Source organism: Schistocerca nitens, chromosome 5 (assembly GCF_023898315.1).
Source record: "Schistocerca nitens isolate TAMUIC-IGC-003100 chromosome 5, iqSchNite1.1, whole genome shotgun sequence".
NCBI lineage: Eukaryota > Metazoa > Arthropoda > Insecta > Orthoptera > Acrididae > Schistocerca > Schistocerca nitens.
Window position 1 is genome coordinate 635,001,848 of NC_064618.1, and position 18,500 is coordinate 635,020,347.

Sequence of the window (18,500 nt, forward strand, 5' to 3'; positions counted from 1 at the left end):
TAATCCATAATTGGAGTACATCGCTCTTGACGGTACATTAATATGCTCAATGTAAACTGGTAATGGCGCCTTGCTAGGTCGTAGCAAATGACGTAGCTGAAGGCTATGCTAACTATCGTCTCGGCAAATGAGAGCGTAATTGTCAGTGTAGCATCGCTAGCAAAGTCGGCTGTACAACTGGGGCGAGTGCTAGGAAGTCTCTCTAGACCTGCCGTGTGGTGGCGCTCGGTCTGCAATCACTGACAGTGGCGACACGCGGGTCCGACGTATACTAATGGACCGCGGCCGATTTAAAGGCTACCACCTAGCAAGTGTGGTGTCTGGCGGTGACACCACAAATCACAACACCTTTATCCACATGCTGCTCTTCAGAGCGACGTTGCTGATGGAACTCTGTGTTTTCCATCGTGGTATCGTCCGGAACAAAAGTTCTGAGAAGGTACTCCGCTGATGTTGTCATCGTGCCATCGGAATTTCTCAGGGTTGATAATACAGTGGGTGATGGAACCTTCAAATGTTCAAATGTGTATGAATTCCTAAGGGACCAAGCTGCTGAGGTCATCGGTCTCTAGACTTACACACTACTTAAACTAACTTTACGCTAAGGACAACACACACAACCATGCCCGAGGGATATGAAATCTTCTTTGTTGCATGTTTGTATGGTTGACTCAGCACAACTGTTACTAATTGGTCGTTAATGTACGCCTCCCATTATCTACTCTTGTTAGGTGTAATAGTCCTTTATATTCTTGTTCGATAGTTAGATAGAAAATCAGCCGTCTTTGTCGTTCTATTTCCCCTAAAGAGCTTTGACGGTATCTCCTTGTCCGCCTTGCTCTACGTCTTAAGGACTGCAGGGCGGGACTCTAGGCAATTTGAAATCCTTTTGACTTCCTAACATCTGCAGCGCTCGCACCAATTCGTCCGCTTTCACGTCAACATCAAATCCGCTTCCTTGCTGTGGTTGTATCTTGAATTCTGCCTTTAAAAGTTCCCAGTTCGCTCTGCGTAGACTGCATAGTCGCTCAAGCTTGATGATAGTGTCTAAGACATTAACTGCGTTTGTTATTCTGAAGTAAATGAGATTATGGTTACTTGTTGTTAAGTCCATCACAGACCTTCCAGTTGGAAATGTGGTCACTGACATTCGAGTTTGCAAGGGTGGTACCTGTATTTGTTGACCTACCTGAGCGATTTTGGAAAGTAGGTGAGGTGAGTGGCCTAATCATGGCACGAAGGCCAAATTTTTTTATGGCGCGCTGAAGACAGAGTCCTCTTTCGTCCGTTACTCTGCTATGCGACAATGTTAATTTAGCGTTTGCGTCCATTACGAATGTGTGTGTGTCATGTCGACCCAGTATTACAGCTGTTTTGAATTTTTCTGTGTATAGTTGTATCTCCTGACTGTACTGAAAATATTGATTACTTAGGTACAATTTTCTTAAGGCAGTCATTATTTCGATTGTCACCACATATTCGTTACAAAATTGATGTATCTGTGTTACTGTTATGTCTTTATCTGGCACCACATACGCGGCCATTGGGTGATGCTGTAACTGGCATGTAGGGTAATGCCCCGTTTCTGTAATATGGCTCCTGTATACACAGTATTTGTAGGTCCAACTCCTCTAACAGTTTCCCGAGTTCTTGCATCATCACGCCACTGCCCATCTCATTTAACTGGCCGATTTTAATCATTTGTCTCTGTTACATTGCCGTTGGTGTGCGATTTTATTGTAAGTGAATGTTACGGGGACCTAGTGAGCACATCGCGTTAGGTTCAGAGTAATCTGCAATCATATAAAACTCGGCCGATTTTCATCACTAATTGCCTTTACAGATGCCCAATATTAAGTGTCTTGCGTCTCGTCTTAAAGACGACATCAAGTAGAGTCTGCAGTCCCTTCGCATTCGTAGGTAAATTGTTGACACTGAGCTGAATATCAATTTCCTCCATGACAGGATCCGCAGTTCGTGGTCTAGCGGTTAGCGTTGTTGCCTCGGGATCACGGGGTCCCGGATTCGATTCCCGACCTGGTTGGGGAGTTTCTCTGCCCAGGGACTGGGTGTTTGTGTTGTCCTCATCATTTCATCATCATCATCATCATTATCATCGTCATTCGTGAACGTGGCTGAAATTAGGCTGTGTACAAATTTGGACATTGTACGGGCGCTGATGACTGCGCAGTTGAGCGCCCCACAAACCAAACATCATCATCATTAGCATCATCATCATCATCCATGACAGGAAAATATATGGTACAGCCTTCTGGATGAGTGCGCCCAACCAAGTGCTTTATTGCTATGGTTAACACATGCATATCATGTAATTCAGTCAGTCTCATTGCATTTTCACACATTTCCCAAACAGGACGCAGATCTGGCCATAAACTTCTTCCATTTTTCGTCATTTCCTTCGATATTTGTATAGTTGTATAGATGTGAACGATAAGACAGAAGTCTCAACCGTTTTCGAGAAAATCGTGTTTGAAAAATTTACTCGTGCTTATGTGCATTGAATGGTCTCTAATGAGTCTGCAGCCGAGCGAATAAGCTCTTAGATTCGAGAACGCGAGAGTATTTGATCCATTCTCCCTCCTGGCATTTCTTCTTTTTCCCATTCACACGGGTTCTGACAATAGATTTATTACTACTGTGCAAATTATCAATAGTTAATCATTCATTTATTATTTTCGTAATACTGGATTGGAGCATAAGTTCGTATAGTTTTTTCCGTAAGTGTAATAAACAGGGCAGTTACATGTAATAGCCATGCTCGGAGCGTATTTTCATCCAGAAAAGAAGTTCCTTGAAAGTTTGTTGATAGGGAGCGAAAAAAGTGAAAATCTGTGGGCGCAAGATCAGGTGAATAACATGGGTGTCGAATGACTCCAAACCTAAGTCCTGTACAGCGTTTTTTGTCAATCTAGCAGAATGCGGGAGTGCGTTATCGTCGAGTAGCCTTCCTTTCACATAGTCTTCCTGGTCGTTGTTCTTGGACTGCGTCTGCAAGAAGTCTCAGTTGTTGACAATAAATGTCTGCAGTGATGTTTACAACTCGGGAAAGCAATTCGTGGTACATCACATCGTCGCTGTTCCACCAGATACTTAACTCTATCTTTTGTGGATCCGCACAGGTCTTTGGACAGCGAGTTGCTTAATTGAGTTCAACCAGTCCTAACTTTTCCTTACGGTAGCATAAAGATACAGTCTCTCGTCATCAGTAAAGATACAGGATTGGAATAGTTGGTGTTGTTCACGAGCCACCTGATGATGAGCAAGCAGAGATGCGCGTATAGCCACCAGCTAATTTTTGTAATTTTGGCTTAGAGCATACGGTACGCATATACTCGACTATTGAACCTTCCTCCACTGCGTACAAATGTCGCACGATGGTGGTGGATTGCTCACAGTTCATCACATTTCCAGTTCTCGAACACACTGACGTGAATCACTGTCGATTAATGCGTTTAAACGACCTTCATCGAATTCCGAAGGTCTTCTTGAATATGGAGAGTCACTAATGTCGAAGCGGTTCTCCGGAAAACGAGAAAACAATTTTCTTGCCGTCCTCTGTTACTGTTATTATCTCCATACAAGGCACAAATGTTTCTGACTGCCTCCGCTGCTGTCACCCCTCTAGTGAACGCAAACCCGGCACTCCATTCTCTAGCGTCCACAGATCCACATCCCTATCAACAGATGACAAAATGCTAACACGTTAACTCAAATAGCAAGAGTGAATTACAAATAAGAAATGACAGTCGATAAATAAACCCATACCAACCGAAATACCAAGCGAGACAAAAACGCTACGAACCTATATAGCAACCTAATATTATTCTGAAGAAAAAAGAGAAAAATTATTTCGTGAGGTCATCGGAAATAAAAAAAAGGATACACCAAAACTTTCAGTCAAATCAGTATAGCCATTTTGTTTGTATTGTTGTATTTACTTTTGCGACAAGTGTAATGTGAAACCTGTGCAGGATGATTCTAATCATAGAAACATGGAAAACAACTATTACTGCGATAAAACTTGTAATGAACGTCGAATTTTGCATTTGCATAGCTTACCCAATGTGTCTGTTGCAAAACAGACTTCTTTTACTTTCGTAAACGGTTCTTTATCATCCGACAATTTTGTGCCGCACCATGCCTATCTGTTGTTAAAATTCAGAATTATGTAGGAATAATAACAACAATAATAATAAAACCAGAGCCAAGAAAGATTAAATTCACAGACCTCGCGTTTTTGAAACTAACCGCTTACTCACTCGGGTGCGGCATTCTTGAATACCAGCGAACATACGAAGTATATAAGCACGCCAAACATTTTCAAACTCTATTTTCTCGAAAACGTTTGAGAATTTCGTCCTCCTGTTTACGTTTGTAGAAGTCCTAGTCGCGCCCTACATATACTGTCAATATGAACCAGTATGTCAGGAAGTCGTTTCTGTAAGTATTTGTATGGAAGTGAAACGTGGACGATATATAGTTTGGACAAGAAGAGAATAGAAGCTTTTGAAATGTGGTGCTACTGAAGAATGCTGAAGATTAGATAGGTAGATCACATAGCTAATAAGGAGGTATTGAATAGAATTGGAGAGAAGATAAATTTGTGGCACAACTTGACTAGAAGAAGGGATCGATTGGTAGGGCATATTCTGAGGCATCAAGGGATCACCAATTTATCATTGGAGGGCAGCGTGGAGGGTAAAAATCGTAGAGGGAGACCAAGAGATGAATACACTAAGCAGATTCAGAAGGATGTAGGCTGCAGTAGGTACTAGGAGAAGAAGAAGCTTGCACAGAATAGAGTAGCATGGAGAGCTGCATCAAACCAGTCTCAGGACTGAAGACCACAACAACAACAATGAACCAGTTATATGAATGCGTGGTGTCCGAAAGAATAGACACCACGCATCCATGTAACTGATTCGCCTCGATGAGCGATGAATCCACCACCTTCATTATGTTCCACCTACTGCAGAAATTTTAAACTAGTGAACGTGGAGGACATGGACGCGGACTGCAGATAGTTGGCGCCAGGTGGGAGTGGGAGTCGGCTGTGAGGCGTGTCGAGGTAGTCTGCACAGTTGCCATAAGCACTGTGGCCGGATAGCAGTGCAGTGGTTAACGCACTGCTTGGTTAGCAGGAGGTCCCGGGTTCGAAGCCTGGTCTGGCACACATTTTCACTCGTCACCGCTGATTCCCCATAAAGTCCCAATGCAGCTGTCGTCAGTAGTTCCTTCCCTTGCATTTCCTCTGTGCCCCCTCCGCCCTCAGTTTACATAACATGAACCAAATCAGTGAGAGGAAGTCCGTATGTTTCCCTTGTAAGCAGCCACTAACGTATCGTACATTACATCTACATCTACATCCATACTCCGCAAGCCACCTGACGGTGTGTGGCGGAGGGTACCTTGAGTACCTCTATCGGTTCTCCCTTCTATTCCAGTCTCGTATTGTTCGTGGAAAGAAGGATTGTCGGTATGCCTCTGTGTGGGCTATAATCTCTCTGATTTTATCCTCATGGTCTCTTCGCGAGATATACGTAGGAGGGAGCTATATACTGCTTGACTCCTCGGTGAAGGTATGTTCTCGAAACTTTAACAAAAGCCCGTACCGAGTTACTGAGCGTCTCTCCTGCAGAGAGGAATTTATCTATCATCTCCGTAACGCTAAATGATCCTGTAACGAAGCGCGCTGCTCTCCGTTGGATCTTCTCTATCTCTTCTATCAACCCTATCTGGTACGGATCCCACACTGCTGAGCAGTATTCAAGCAGTGGGCGAACAAGCGTACTCTAACATACTTCCTTTGTTTTCGGATTGCATTTCCTTAGGATTCTTCTAAATTAATCTCTGTCTGGCAACCGCTTTACCGACGATCAACTTTATATGATCATTCCATTTTAAATCACTCCTAATGCGTACTCCCAGATAATTTATGGAATTAACTGCTTCCAGTTGCTGACCTGCTATATTGTAGCTAAATGATAAGGGATATTTCTTTCCATGTATTCGCAGCACATTACACTTGTCTACATTGAGGTTCAATTCCCATTCCCTGCACCATGCGTCAATTCGCTGCAGATCCTCCTGCATTTCAGTACAATATTCCATTGTTACAACCTCTCGATATACCACAGCATCATCCGCAAAAAGCCTCAGTGAACTTCCGATGTCATCCACAAGGTCATTTATGTATATTGTGAATAGCAACGGTCCTACAACACTCCCCTGCTGCACACCTGAAATCACTCTTACTTCGGAAGACTTCGCTCTATTGAGAATGGAATGCTGCGTTCTGTTATCTAGGAACTCTTCAATTCAATCACACAATCGGTCTTACTTTGTTCATTAAACGACTGTAGGGAAATGTATCGAACGCCTTGCGGAAGTCAAGAAACACGGCATCTACCTGTGAACCCGTGTCTATGGCCCTCTGAGTCTCGTGGACGAATAGCGCGAGCTGGGTTTCACACGATCGCCTTTTTGGAAACCCATGCTGATTCCTACAGAGTAGATTTCTAGTCTCCAGAAAAGTCAATATACTCGAACATAATACATGTTCCAAAATTCTACAACTGATCGGCGTTAGAGATATAGGTCTATAGTTCTGCACATCTGCTCGACGTCCCTTCTTGAAAACGGGGATGACCTGTGCCCTTTTCCAATCCTTTGGAACACTACGCTCTTCTAGAGACCTACGGTACACCGCTGCAAGAAGGGGGGCAAGTTCATTCGCGTACTCTGTGTAAAATCGAACTGGTATCCCAACAGGTCCAGCGGCCTTCCCTCTTTTGAGCGATTTTAATTGTTTCTCTATCGTAGTGTGTTATAATTGCGTTTACGAGTGAATACAGCGTTAGTTACGTGAGTCTGGATTCATATCGTTGATTGACGACTAAGTACAGATTTACACAACAATTATTAGTGTAGGAAGAGGTCCTGATAGGAAGAGGTCCTGACCGTGTGTTTCGATTTGTTTTCAGTAAGAGATAATGGTTTCCTGTGCTGTCCAATGTAGATAGTAAATAACAGTTAGGAAACAAATAAGAGTCCTCAGAACAATGAGGCGAAAAAGTCTTCGAAATGCAAGTAGAAGCCTATTTATTATTCAGCTCTATACTCCCGTCCTCCAGAATTATTTTAGGGCTAGCAATTGAGCCTAATAATGAGAGAAAAATTTGGACGCAAAAACGCATGAACCCGTGTATCCACTGCGACAAGGCCGTTGCCAAAAATAACTTACGCTAAGGACAACACACACACACCCACGCCCGAGGGAGGACTCGAACCTCCGAGCGTCGGAGGCACGTGGACCGTGGGAAGGCGCCTCAGACCGCACGGCTATCCCGCGTGGCTGCTTTAATTAGTTTACAGTCTATTATCATAATACTTTTGTTGATTTTAACGATACTACCCATTCCATTGAACTGATCTTCGTAGTTGGTTGCCATCTTCTCCATTAATTTTAATTTGCTTTCCAAATTTCTTCTTTACTGTTTGCTCAATATGCAGATTCAGTAACGTCTTGGATAGGTTAAACCTCTGTCTCAGTCCGTTCTCCACTACTGTTTCCCCTTCTTACTACGCCTTGTATACTGTGTTTTGTTTTGACGATCTTGGCTGTAATAGGCCAGCAATAACCATTTAGATTTCAGTATATATAAGTTTAAATATTTATGAGTATTTTAATTAATAAGTAATTAATTTCTGCACGTCCTTAAGAGTCACATCACTTAAGATCTATAGAAGGAACGTCAGCGTTTTAGTTCTTTTGTAAATATGTATAATGTGTTTTTATTTTCTCTAACATCCTCTAAGAATTCCTTGCTGAGTGCTTGTGAGACGAGCACAGACTCTGGTCTGAGCGAATCTAATCAAGGCCCCCTCTCTTGAGAGAGATTTAAGCACAGTGCTGCTCTTCCCACGCTCTGGACTCTCAGTGGTGGATTCGCCTTTAAAATGTATGAGCGTGATGCACGGCCTGTACCGAGCCCCGCATTAATCTTGCCGCTCTCCGGACACCCCACTTGCGAGATTTACCCAGCAGGGAGCTCCTCAGATCCATCTGACTTCTCCTAGGTGCGCCCCACTCTCTTTGCCCTGGCTCTTAACCTCGCGGGTCACGTCTCGACCTGCAGACCTACTACGCTATCTCCTCCGCCCACACTCAAGTAGTGAAACCAACAGCCCCAGGGGGAAAGAGACGGCGTGACGTTACACAAATTCGGGCCGTACCGCTCTGAGAAATTTCTCTCGCTCGCCTGCATCAGTCCGCTATGAAAGTACGTACTGCAGAGCTGTGAACTTTTTCCACTATTTCCTTACACTTTTTCAGTGAGTATGCTCACGCCTTTTTGTTTTCGGCATCTGTCAAGAACCAATAGGGTCACGCTCGTATCTCTCAGGAACTGTATTACTGTGAAACCGCCCACACACACAGAACTGTGCCCTTATGCTGTGACAGGTTCGGCCAAAATCGAGTACGTCAGCTTCAACCCTTGAAAAACAGGGCACTATTTCAACCTGTGTTAGAAAACTGTTAATATATACTTCACTGTTGCAAGAGGTATATCGATTAAGAAGCAGACGTAATTTGAAATAAGTACATAAAACTTCTGTTTGAATCACCAGTAGCTAAAATTGAACGTTGGTCTCCAATCTGGTTGTAACTGGTATACAGTATTTCGTTTCATGTTGGTCTCAATTGCTCTCAGATGAATTGCTTTTAAACGATGTATTCAAAAGCGGATTTCACCATTGTGAAAATGCTGAATAAGTTCGGTTCCGGAAGCACTTCACTTACATAAAAAACAACACATACAACGATCCCGATTTCTATTTTTCATACTGTTTTTTTCTTTCTCCTTGCGGCATGAAGTGCAGTAGCTAGTTTTCGTCTATTTCGCGGCCATAATGCGACCCGTGTACACATGCTTAACACTTGCCCAGCAACAGTGGCTGGGAATATTGCCAAACATGTGGCTGCAGTTCATATGTCTAGCAATGCTGCCAGGCAATAATGCCAGGTTATATTGTCAGCAATACATAACTTTTGTGGAGCATCTGAATGTAAGTTAGAGTCGAGGGGTGGGGGAAGGAATCTGCGAGATTAGACGTCCTGTGTAGACGACAGCCTCCACCTCTCGAGAGCTGCTCGCCGTAGCTCTGAGACAAGAAAAACTACTGGCATTGTCGGGAGAGCTGAGAGTACCGGGGAGTCCTGGGCGGCCGTATTGTGCCACAGCTTTGTGCCGTATTTCACAGTTTGTCCACTACCAGATCTTGATAATGTATTTTGCCGTACTCATGCACACATTAAATAAAAGTACCAGCGAAATTACGTGTTTAGAGCCATAGGATGTGGCCATGGCGTGTTTCTGAGCGTAGAAATTGCTCGTTTTACCTCCTGAATGAAAAGCACGAGCGATTAGCCATTTTCGAAATGCAAATAACATACATAAACTTCATAGGCACATTATATAGAATTAACAAACGAATATGAAAAAAGTTGTCATTAAAGAGAATAGATACCACATTAACACGGATTATGAATGACGAACTAGCGCTCTATTCAATGCGCCACATCACAACCCTAGCGAGTGGCTCTGCAAATGTATACGGGCATTGGCGGGACAGTTGAGGCTACTGTCGCATTGGATATGCGCTGTGAGTGAACGTCAGCGATGTGATGGTAAAAAAAAGTAATGAAGAAAGCTATCAGGAAGTGGACTCAGGACGAAGTTGTGCATTTAATTAGTCTTTGGGAGGAAAGGCCAGCGTTACGGAATGACTGAAGAAGCAAGCTCTATTGGCTACCTCCACAGAAGAAATTTACCAAAATATTCACAATTCAAGGAATCAGGTAAAGCAGTTTTATAACATAGATTACTCAACATGGAGAAACAAGTAAAGCCATTTTGAAGGTGATAGTTTTGGAACTCTGGAAGTTGGCATTTAACTTCAAATAATACGGCTGTATCTACAATTTTAAATGACATGGAATTTATTGATTACATTATTAGATTGTATGTTGAAGAAAAAACCATCAGGAATTTATGAGTGCTTCCTTGAGTCAATACAAGTAAAAACGCGCAAATAAATGTAAGTCTCGAAATGCTTCATTTATCATATATCCGCCTTGTTAGGATTTTCGAACTTCTATGGGTATCGAGATGAAACTGGTGTAATGTTATTTCATCGTAATTGATACTTAACCAAATATCAAAGAGGAGAATAGTAGCTAATGCTAGAAATATTAGTATATCCAGCAGTCTGTCTATAACATAACGGATTTACGCATAATATTATCTAGGTTGGCAATTTTGGGTCCAAATATAATGAATATCTCTTCCATTTTCATTGCTGTCATTGTCGTACAACTTCAATATTGTTGTGGATTTTACATCACAAGCTCTACAATGAGATTATGATATGCTCCAAAATCATCACGCCACCTGATCTGCTCTCTTATCCAACACGAACTCGGTCGTTTCCATTTTTCATTCCCACGAAAAGTGTTAAGTGCAGCTGCATCCAGACGGCCTTCCATCGCAACCACTTCCTTTACGCGTAGAACTTCGACAGAAAAAAACTTGCGGAGAGTGATGTCTCAGCTGTCACAGACACTCTCACCCTGCAGTGTGTCAATACACTACTGGCCATTAAAATTGCTACACCACGAAGATGACGTGCTACAGACGCGAAATTTAACCGACAGGAAGAAGATGCTGTGATATGCAAACGATTATCTTTTCAGAGCATTCACACAAGGATGGCGCCGGTGGCGACACCTACAACGTGCTGACACGTGGAAAGTTTCCAACCGATTTCTCATACGCAAGCAGCAGTTGACCGGCGTTGCCTGGTGAAACGTTGTTGTGATGCCTCGTGTAAGGAGGAGAAGTGCGTACCATCAAGTTTCCGACTTTGATAAAGGTCGGATTGTAGCCTATCGCGATTGCGGTTTATCGTATTGCGACATTGCTTTTCGCGTTGGTCGAGATCCAATGACTGTTAGCAAAATATGGAATCGGTGGGTTCAGGAGGGTAATACGGAACGCCGTGCTGGATCCCAACGGCCTCGTATCACTAGCAGTCGAGATGACAGGCATCTTATCCGCATGGCTGTAACGGATCGTGCAGCCACGTCTCGATCCCTGAGTCAACAGATGGGGACGTTTGCAAGACAACAACCATCTGCACGAACAGTTCGACGAGGTTTGCAGCAGCATGGACTATCAGCTCGGAGACCATGGCTGCAGTTACCCTTGACGCTGCATCACAGACAGGAGCGCCTGCGATGGTGTACTCAACGAAGGACCTGAGTGCAAGAAAGGCAAAAGTCATTTTTTCGGATGAATCCAGATTCTGTTTACAGTATCATGATGGTCGCATCCGTGTTTGGCGACATCGCGGTGAACACACATTGGAAGCGTGTATTCGTCATCGCCATACTGGCGTATCACCCGGCGTAATGGTATGGGGTGCCATTGGTTACACGTCTCGGTCACCTCTTGTTCGCATTGACGGCACTTTGAACAGTGGACGTTACATTTCAGATGTGTTACGACCCGTGGCTCTACACTTCATTCGATACCTGCGAAACCCTACATTTCAGCAGGATAACGCACGACCGCATGTTGCAGGTCCTGTACGGGCCTTTCTGGATACAGAAACTGTTCGACTGTTGCCCTGGCCAGCATATTCTCCAGATCTCTCACCAACTGAAAACGTCTGGTCAATGGTGGCCGAGCAACTGGCTCGTCACAATACGCCAGTCACTACTCTTGATGAACTGTGGTATCGTGTTGAAACTGCATGGGCAGCTGTACCTGTACACGCCGTCCAAGCTCTGTTTGACTCAATGCCCAGGCGTATCGAGGCTGTTATTACGGTTGTTCTGGGTACTGATTTCTCAGGATCTATGCACCCAAACTGCGTGAAAATGTAATCACATGTCAGTTCTAGTATAATATATTTGTCCAATGAATACCCGTTTATCGTCTGCATTTCTTCTTGGTGTAGCAATTTTAATGGCCAGTAGTGTTCATCCGACATCTGCTCTATCACGACTCTCAGACACTTACTGAAAGTACTCGCAAGGAGTTATCAGACAGTGTCTATCAACGAAAATTCGCCCCTAGTGTAAACAGTTCTGCGATTACTACTATCTGAGAGTGCGAAATTGTGTCAGAGCAAAAACCTCTCACGAGTATCGTGACCTTTAGAGTGTGGTGAGAGCTGGTCTAACACAGTGTCCTCTTTGGTGTTGCAGACGTGGACAGCGGCGAGATGCAGGCCGGCTCGGACATCACACTGCGGCAGGATTCGCCGCTGCTGCAGGTGGACGTGTCCCCTCTGCGCTTCCACCTGCAGCCGCCGCCGGCAGCGCCGCTGCCCGCGCTGAACGGTGGCGCCTCTGGTGGCCAGGGGGAGCGGCAGCTGACAGCGCCGCCCAAGCAGCTGCTCGAGCCGGAGGAGCCGCAGGTGTGGCAGAAGCAGCCGCTGCCTCCTGAGCAGGAGCCGCAGCAGCTGCAGCAGCAGCAACCAGATGTCCGCACCAGGCCGCTGCCGCCTGCCGACGACGGCTCAGACCTCTACTTCATAGGTAACCCTGCAACTCTTCGTCCTGCCCCCGTCCACTTTGATGGCCTCCATTTCTCTCCTCCAAAACAGTAGTAGCGTCTAAGGTAGAGCTCCTATCGTAACAGAGAGGCCTCTACAGAAATTCCTGACACATAAGGGAGGAGTTTATTTTTATCGTCTCTGAACAATGATGAATATGTGTTATCGGTTTTTGGGAAAATTTATCCATTCCAAGAAACAATCACCCATACGATACCCATCCCAACATTTTACAGGCATCATCTCATCTATGCAAACACATTGCAGACATCCGCTCCTAACAAGTTCAGCCTTCAGGTGCTTGAAAGACTGACATTATGCCTCACTTTCTGTATCACATTATCTGCCTACAGCCGTATTCTCTACCAGCTCATAAAGTTCCCATATGTTCCCAAAACTAAGACTCCTTGAACTGCCCTACGTCTCCCACTACAAACATGAATCTCGGCAGCCAGTTGCATTCCCAATCCTTGAAAACCCTGAATTACTGCCACACCAATGTCAACACATCTAACCTTCCGTCTGTTCAAAATGGTTCAAATGGCTCTGAGGTCTATGGGACTTAACATCTTAGGTCATCAGTCCCCTAGAACTTAGAACTACTTAAACCAAACTAACCTAAGGACATCACACACATCCATGCACGAGGCAGGATTCGAACCTGCGACCGCAGCAGTACCGCGGTACCGGACTGCAGCGCCTAGAACCGCACGGTTCCGTCTGTTCCCAAATTCTTCAAAGACTCCTACAAAGTAATTTCAACCATCTTACACTCCCAAAGTGTCAAACTATCGCTGACACCTAAACACTCCATCAAAAGTAACATACGAGCGGTAGTCATAAAGTTTTGAATACCAGCTCAAAAAATTTGTCTGTTACCGTGAAACTAGCTGAAAGCGTTAATTCTTCTCACCGAGTGAAATGGCACGGTGGTCAGCAGACTGGACTTTTATTCAGGAGAGCGACGCATCAAAACCTCTGAAACGCATGGCCGATTTCCTTCCACATCCTTCCTTATCCTTTTCAGTACTGGGCACATATTAAAAGTGCAAGTGGGCTACTATTGTGTTTCTATTAATGCTAGTTAAAAATGAATGACTCTCAAAACTGTTTTTGAAACTGTATTGAACTTCTTACAAATAGTATAACACATGATTCTTCAGACCTTAAGCAGGACAACTGCACATACGACCGTGTAGGTTCTTGTTGCTTTATAACAAAGAAAACAGTCGCATAAATCATACAAAGTTTACATATTTGCTGTAGATTTCAATATAGGTCAAAATGACTACTTGGTATCAAATCTTTTAACAGTTGTAAATAAACAATTCGAAATACTTAAACAAAATTACCATAGCAAAATTTTTCAAAGTGTTCTTCCTTTTCCTGATATTATCACAAGGATAGGTATTAAGTTGTAATTTTAACTTGTTCTAATTTAATTTTAATTCTTGTGGAATGTGTAAATGAATTCCTGTCAGGACTAAAGCAAAAGAACTCCGTACAAAGATAAGGCCTCCGCAGCCTTCGGACCGAATTGGCCGCCAACCCTTGGAATGAAGTCAGAAAAAGTATAACCGCCCCCCCCCCCTTTCCACTGTCAGCAGTGAGTCTCGAGGTATCGTATGTGATACCCAGAAGTTTAAAGCTCATAATTCAGTTATAAAATTAATTTATGGTTAGCTATTAACTTAGGCATGTCTGTACAGCTTTAATACGTTATTAGAGCATGTGAAAGCAATTGTAAGATATGTGTTTACCTTTATTTCACCATATTATGCAGTTACAGAATCCGATGATTACAATAAATGCTGACACCTCAGGGGGTTCAGCGAAAGGATGAACAAGTGAGCTGTGGAAGTACGATGTGTATCGTATATGATACCACATGCCAGAAAAAGTTAAGCTATGTGTGTGTGAGAGAGAGAAAAAAATAAAACCTGTAAGTATCGTATATGATACCTCGGCACTGAAGAGGTTATCTGAGCTCGTGCACCGTCTGTAATGACTTCACTGTCAACAGGACGGTAAACGCCAATCTTCCCTTAATCCTTCCTTACTTCTTCATCCTTCAATCCTTGGTTGTAGAAGTCTACATTTTGCTTGTTCAGGAAACGTTCTACCACGAAAATCACCGCACTCATATCCTGGAAATGTCTGCCACACAATGGTTTCCTGATTCAAGGAAAGAGCAATATGCTAAAGGGCGCCTTGGTAGGGGGATATGGGAGTGAGACCAAATCTGATAGCCCAAACAATTAGCATGTGTGACTGTGTCCTGTCCAAAATGAGCTGGGGAATTATCGTGGAACAAAAACAACCCCTCGTACAGCTCCCTGCAAAGCTTCGTGTTGGCAGCCTCCTGTAACCTCGCTTGGAATGTCCTGTAGGCTGCCGCTGTGACGGTTTGCCCCTTACAAGCGTAATCTGTTATCGTCACTCCATGATAGTACCAAAAAAACAAAAACGCTTGTCATCTTCTGTGATGATGGTTGGGTGTCCGCCTTTTTCGGCAGTGCTGTGAGAGGCAGTCAAATGCAAACGAACACCCGCCACAGCGGAACAATCAACTGGTTCCATCACCACACGCGTTAAGACGTTTGTCATCCCACAGAGAGTTCAGACGATCAATTCCTGTCGGAGGCTGACGGATCCACAACGGCACCAACTCCTTCACTTTCTCGTCCGCCGGAAACCGATGTCCACGCAGGTCGCCAAATATGTGAAAATCACTTGGTGAAACACACTGGCTAAACCTGGCTAAATGAAGGATGATGCAGTGTTTCCCTACCAGATCGCTGAAACCTAGCCTTCGTCCAGTTGCAGTGCGGGGGTGGGCGTTATCGTGCAAGAGGATGATGCCTTCCGACAGCAATTCTGGTCGTTTTGAATTTGTGGCGCGTCGCAGTTTCGGAGAGTGTCTTCGTAACGCTGAGCATTGACTGTTGTCCCACGCTCAAGGAACTCGACGAACAGAATCCCGCTGTAGTCTAAGGAGCTTATCATGACCGTCTCGGCTATCACGCCATTTTCAAGTGATTACAATTTTTTTAATAAAATTGTGTAAGTATATGTTGGATGGCTTACACCTATCTTGGTGATTTTTGGCTTGTGTTTTGGATGTTACAAGACACTGAGGTGACGAAAGTCATTGTATACCTCCTAATATCGTGTCGGACCTCCATTTGTCTGTTGTAATGCAGCAACTCGACGTAGCAGGGAATCTGGGTGGTCAAATAATACGCTCGAGTTGTTCAGAAAGTTCTTCAAACCAGTCGCGAATAACTGTGGTCCGATGACATGGCACATGTCATCCACAAAAATTTCATGATTGTTTGAAGTCCATGAATGGCTGTAAATGGTGTCCAAGTAGCGGACCACAACCATTTCCGGTTAGTGGCCAATTCAGTTGGAAGAGAGGACCCAGTCCATTCGGTGCAAGCACAGCCCACACCATTAATGGAGCCACCAACAGCTTGCACAGTGCTTTGTTGAGAATTTGAGTCCGTGGCTTCGTGGGGCCTGCACCACACTAGAACCCTACCATCACCTTTTACCAACTGAAATCGGGAGTTATCCGACCAGGCTACCATTTTCCAGTCATCTAGGGTCCAACCGATTTGGTCACGAGCCCAGGAGAGGCGCTGCTGTCAGCAAATGCACTCACGTCGCTCGTCTGCTGCCATAGCCCCTTTAACGCCAAATTTCGTCGCACTGTCCTAACGGATACGTTCGTCGTACGTTCCACATTGAATTCTGCGGTTATTTCACGCAGTGTTGCTTGTCTGTTAGCAGAGACAATTCTACGCAAACGCCGATGTTCTCGGTCGTTAAGTGAAGGTCGTCGGTGACTGCGTTGTCCTTGGTGAGAAGTAATGCCTGAAATTTGATATTCTCGGCACACTCTTGACGCTGTGGATCTCGGAATAATGAATTCCTTGACGATTTCTGAAATGGAATGTGCCATGCGTCTAGCTCCAACTACCATTCCGCGTTGAAATGTTAATTCCCTTCGCGGGGCCCTAATCACGCCGGGAACCTTTACAGATGAATCGTCTGAGTACAAATGACAGCTTCGACAACGCACCGCTCCTTTATACCTTTTGCATACGATACTTCGCCATCTGTATGTGTGCATATCGCTATCCCATAACTAGTCAATTAAGTGTACATCGTCCTGGAGGGTTTTGCTGAGATTATTTTTCAGTGTTTTTGCTGTTGGAATGCGTTAGTAGTGTACATATGGTTCTGACCTTTGTATTTGCGTCCACACTCAAGACGGCAATGTGCTGCAGTACTCTGATGTAGTAGCCACATCACCCTTCATACTGCCAAAGGCATCTCTTCAGCAAGGTAGGCATGGTCAGCCGCAGTAAGTGTGGATATACGTGGCCTATGAGGCGAAGTGGGCAAAATGACTGGTCGTGTAAGGCAGTCACCAATTGTCTGTGCTTCAACAATGAAGCTAAACTGGAGCTGATGGTTCACTGCGACCAAACTAAGGGAATTCTCCACAACCCTCATGGACCCATCGTAAAGGTGATCTCGTACGTGAATAAGATGGATGACAGAAATTCCAGCACCGTGGTGGCTTGTGCGACGAACCAGCGACAAAACCGTCGTCACCACAGCAAGTCCATAGGTAATAAGACCTACACGCATTGTGACGTGGATAGTAGCAGTTGCCGTGGAGAATGGTTCACACGGTCGTCTGTCTCACCCCATGCTGGCGAGTCACTCGCCAGTTCTAATACTTGGGTCACTGTCAAAGTTTCGTCATTCACACCTTCAAGTGGGTGTACCTAGGTTGTAACAAATTTCCGACGTTTCCGAGCATATGTCCATCATGACCTTGTTAGCCCCTTATTCTCTCAGGGAACGTTTTCTGCAGTTTATTCCCATTTACCAAAATCGTCCTGTACTATTATGATGAGGATGAAATGGATGAGGACAACACAACACCTAGTAGTTCCCGAGCGGAGAAAATCTCCAACCCGACTGGGAACCGAACCCAGGCTCGCTTGCATGGGAGGCGAACACGTTACCACCAAGCTAAGCAGGCGGACTACCCTTCGCACTATCTTCGGATGACTAGTTAGTAAAACAAGCTTTCGTACCCATTTGCTGCTGATAGTCAGAAAAAGAACCTTTAGCCAGTTTTTGTAAATATTTTAAGTAATTCAGCATTAAACCGAGAGAGACGACCCTCTAACCCTGCATTGTCATATTTGCAGCATTCCTTGTTTTCATAATTATCCGATTCTGTAGCTGATCAGCCATCGGAGGACCCGGGTTCGATTCCTGGTAACGCCAGGGATTTTTTTTTTTCTTGGTGGGAGGACTGGAACGGGGGCATTTAGCTTCGTGAGGCCGACTGATAAGCTGCCTAACCGAGAAGTAGCGTCTCCAGATCACAAAACCTGAAAACGCCCCTCCAAACCGCAGCCAGTGACGCTATTGGCAGAGGATGACATGGGGGTCGGTTGCTACCAATGGGTCCGCCAGGGCATGTGGACTAAGATTGTTTTCATAGTTAATGTTTGCTGTGCTTTCTTCATTAGTTGCTATCAAATTACCTGTAAATTCTCTCCTACTTCTTCTTCTTTGTTATTGTGCCTCACGTTATTAGAGTCATAATTATCCCCTTCATCAACTCTGGAGAACGGGAGGTATAAAGCTGGAGCAGGATAAGGCTTCAACATACGTTTCGGGGGAAGATTCAGCGGTTTACTTTTCAGACGCGAACCAGCAAAAATTTTCGACCAGACATAGACGTTACCAACTGAAAAAATCGACACGTTTACAAGCATTTACTCATCTTTTTGTTTCGTCTCATTGTTGTTGTGTTATACGAA

General features: G+C 44.4%; 1 protein-coding gene across 2 annotated transcripts in view; it reads left to right on the top strand.

The window, feature by feature from the left end:
* Window positions 1-18,500, top strand: part of LOC126259652 (neural proliferation differentiation and control protein 1) — a 1,177,794-nt gene that overhangs the window by 761,459 nt on the left and 397,835 nt on the right. For both annotated transcript variants that reach the window (XM_049956584.1, XM_049956583.1), the window contains exon 4: window positions 12,296-12,628. In XM_049956584.1, coding sequence (XP_049812541.1) covers window positions 12,296-12,628 — 333 coding nt within the window. The remainder of the gene's footprint in view (window positions 1-12,295; window positions 12,629-18,500) is intronic.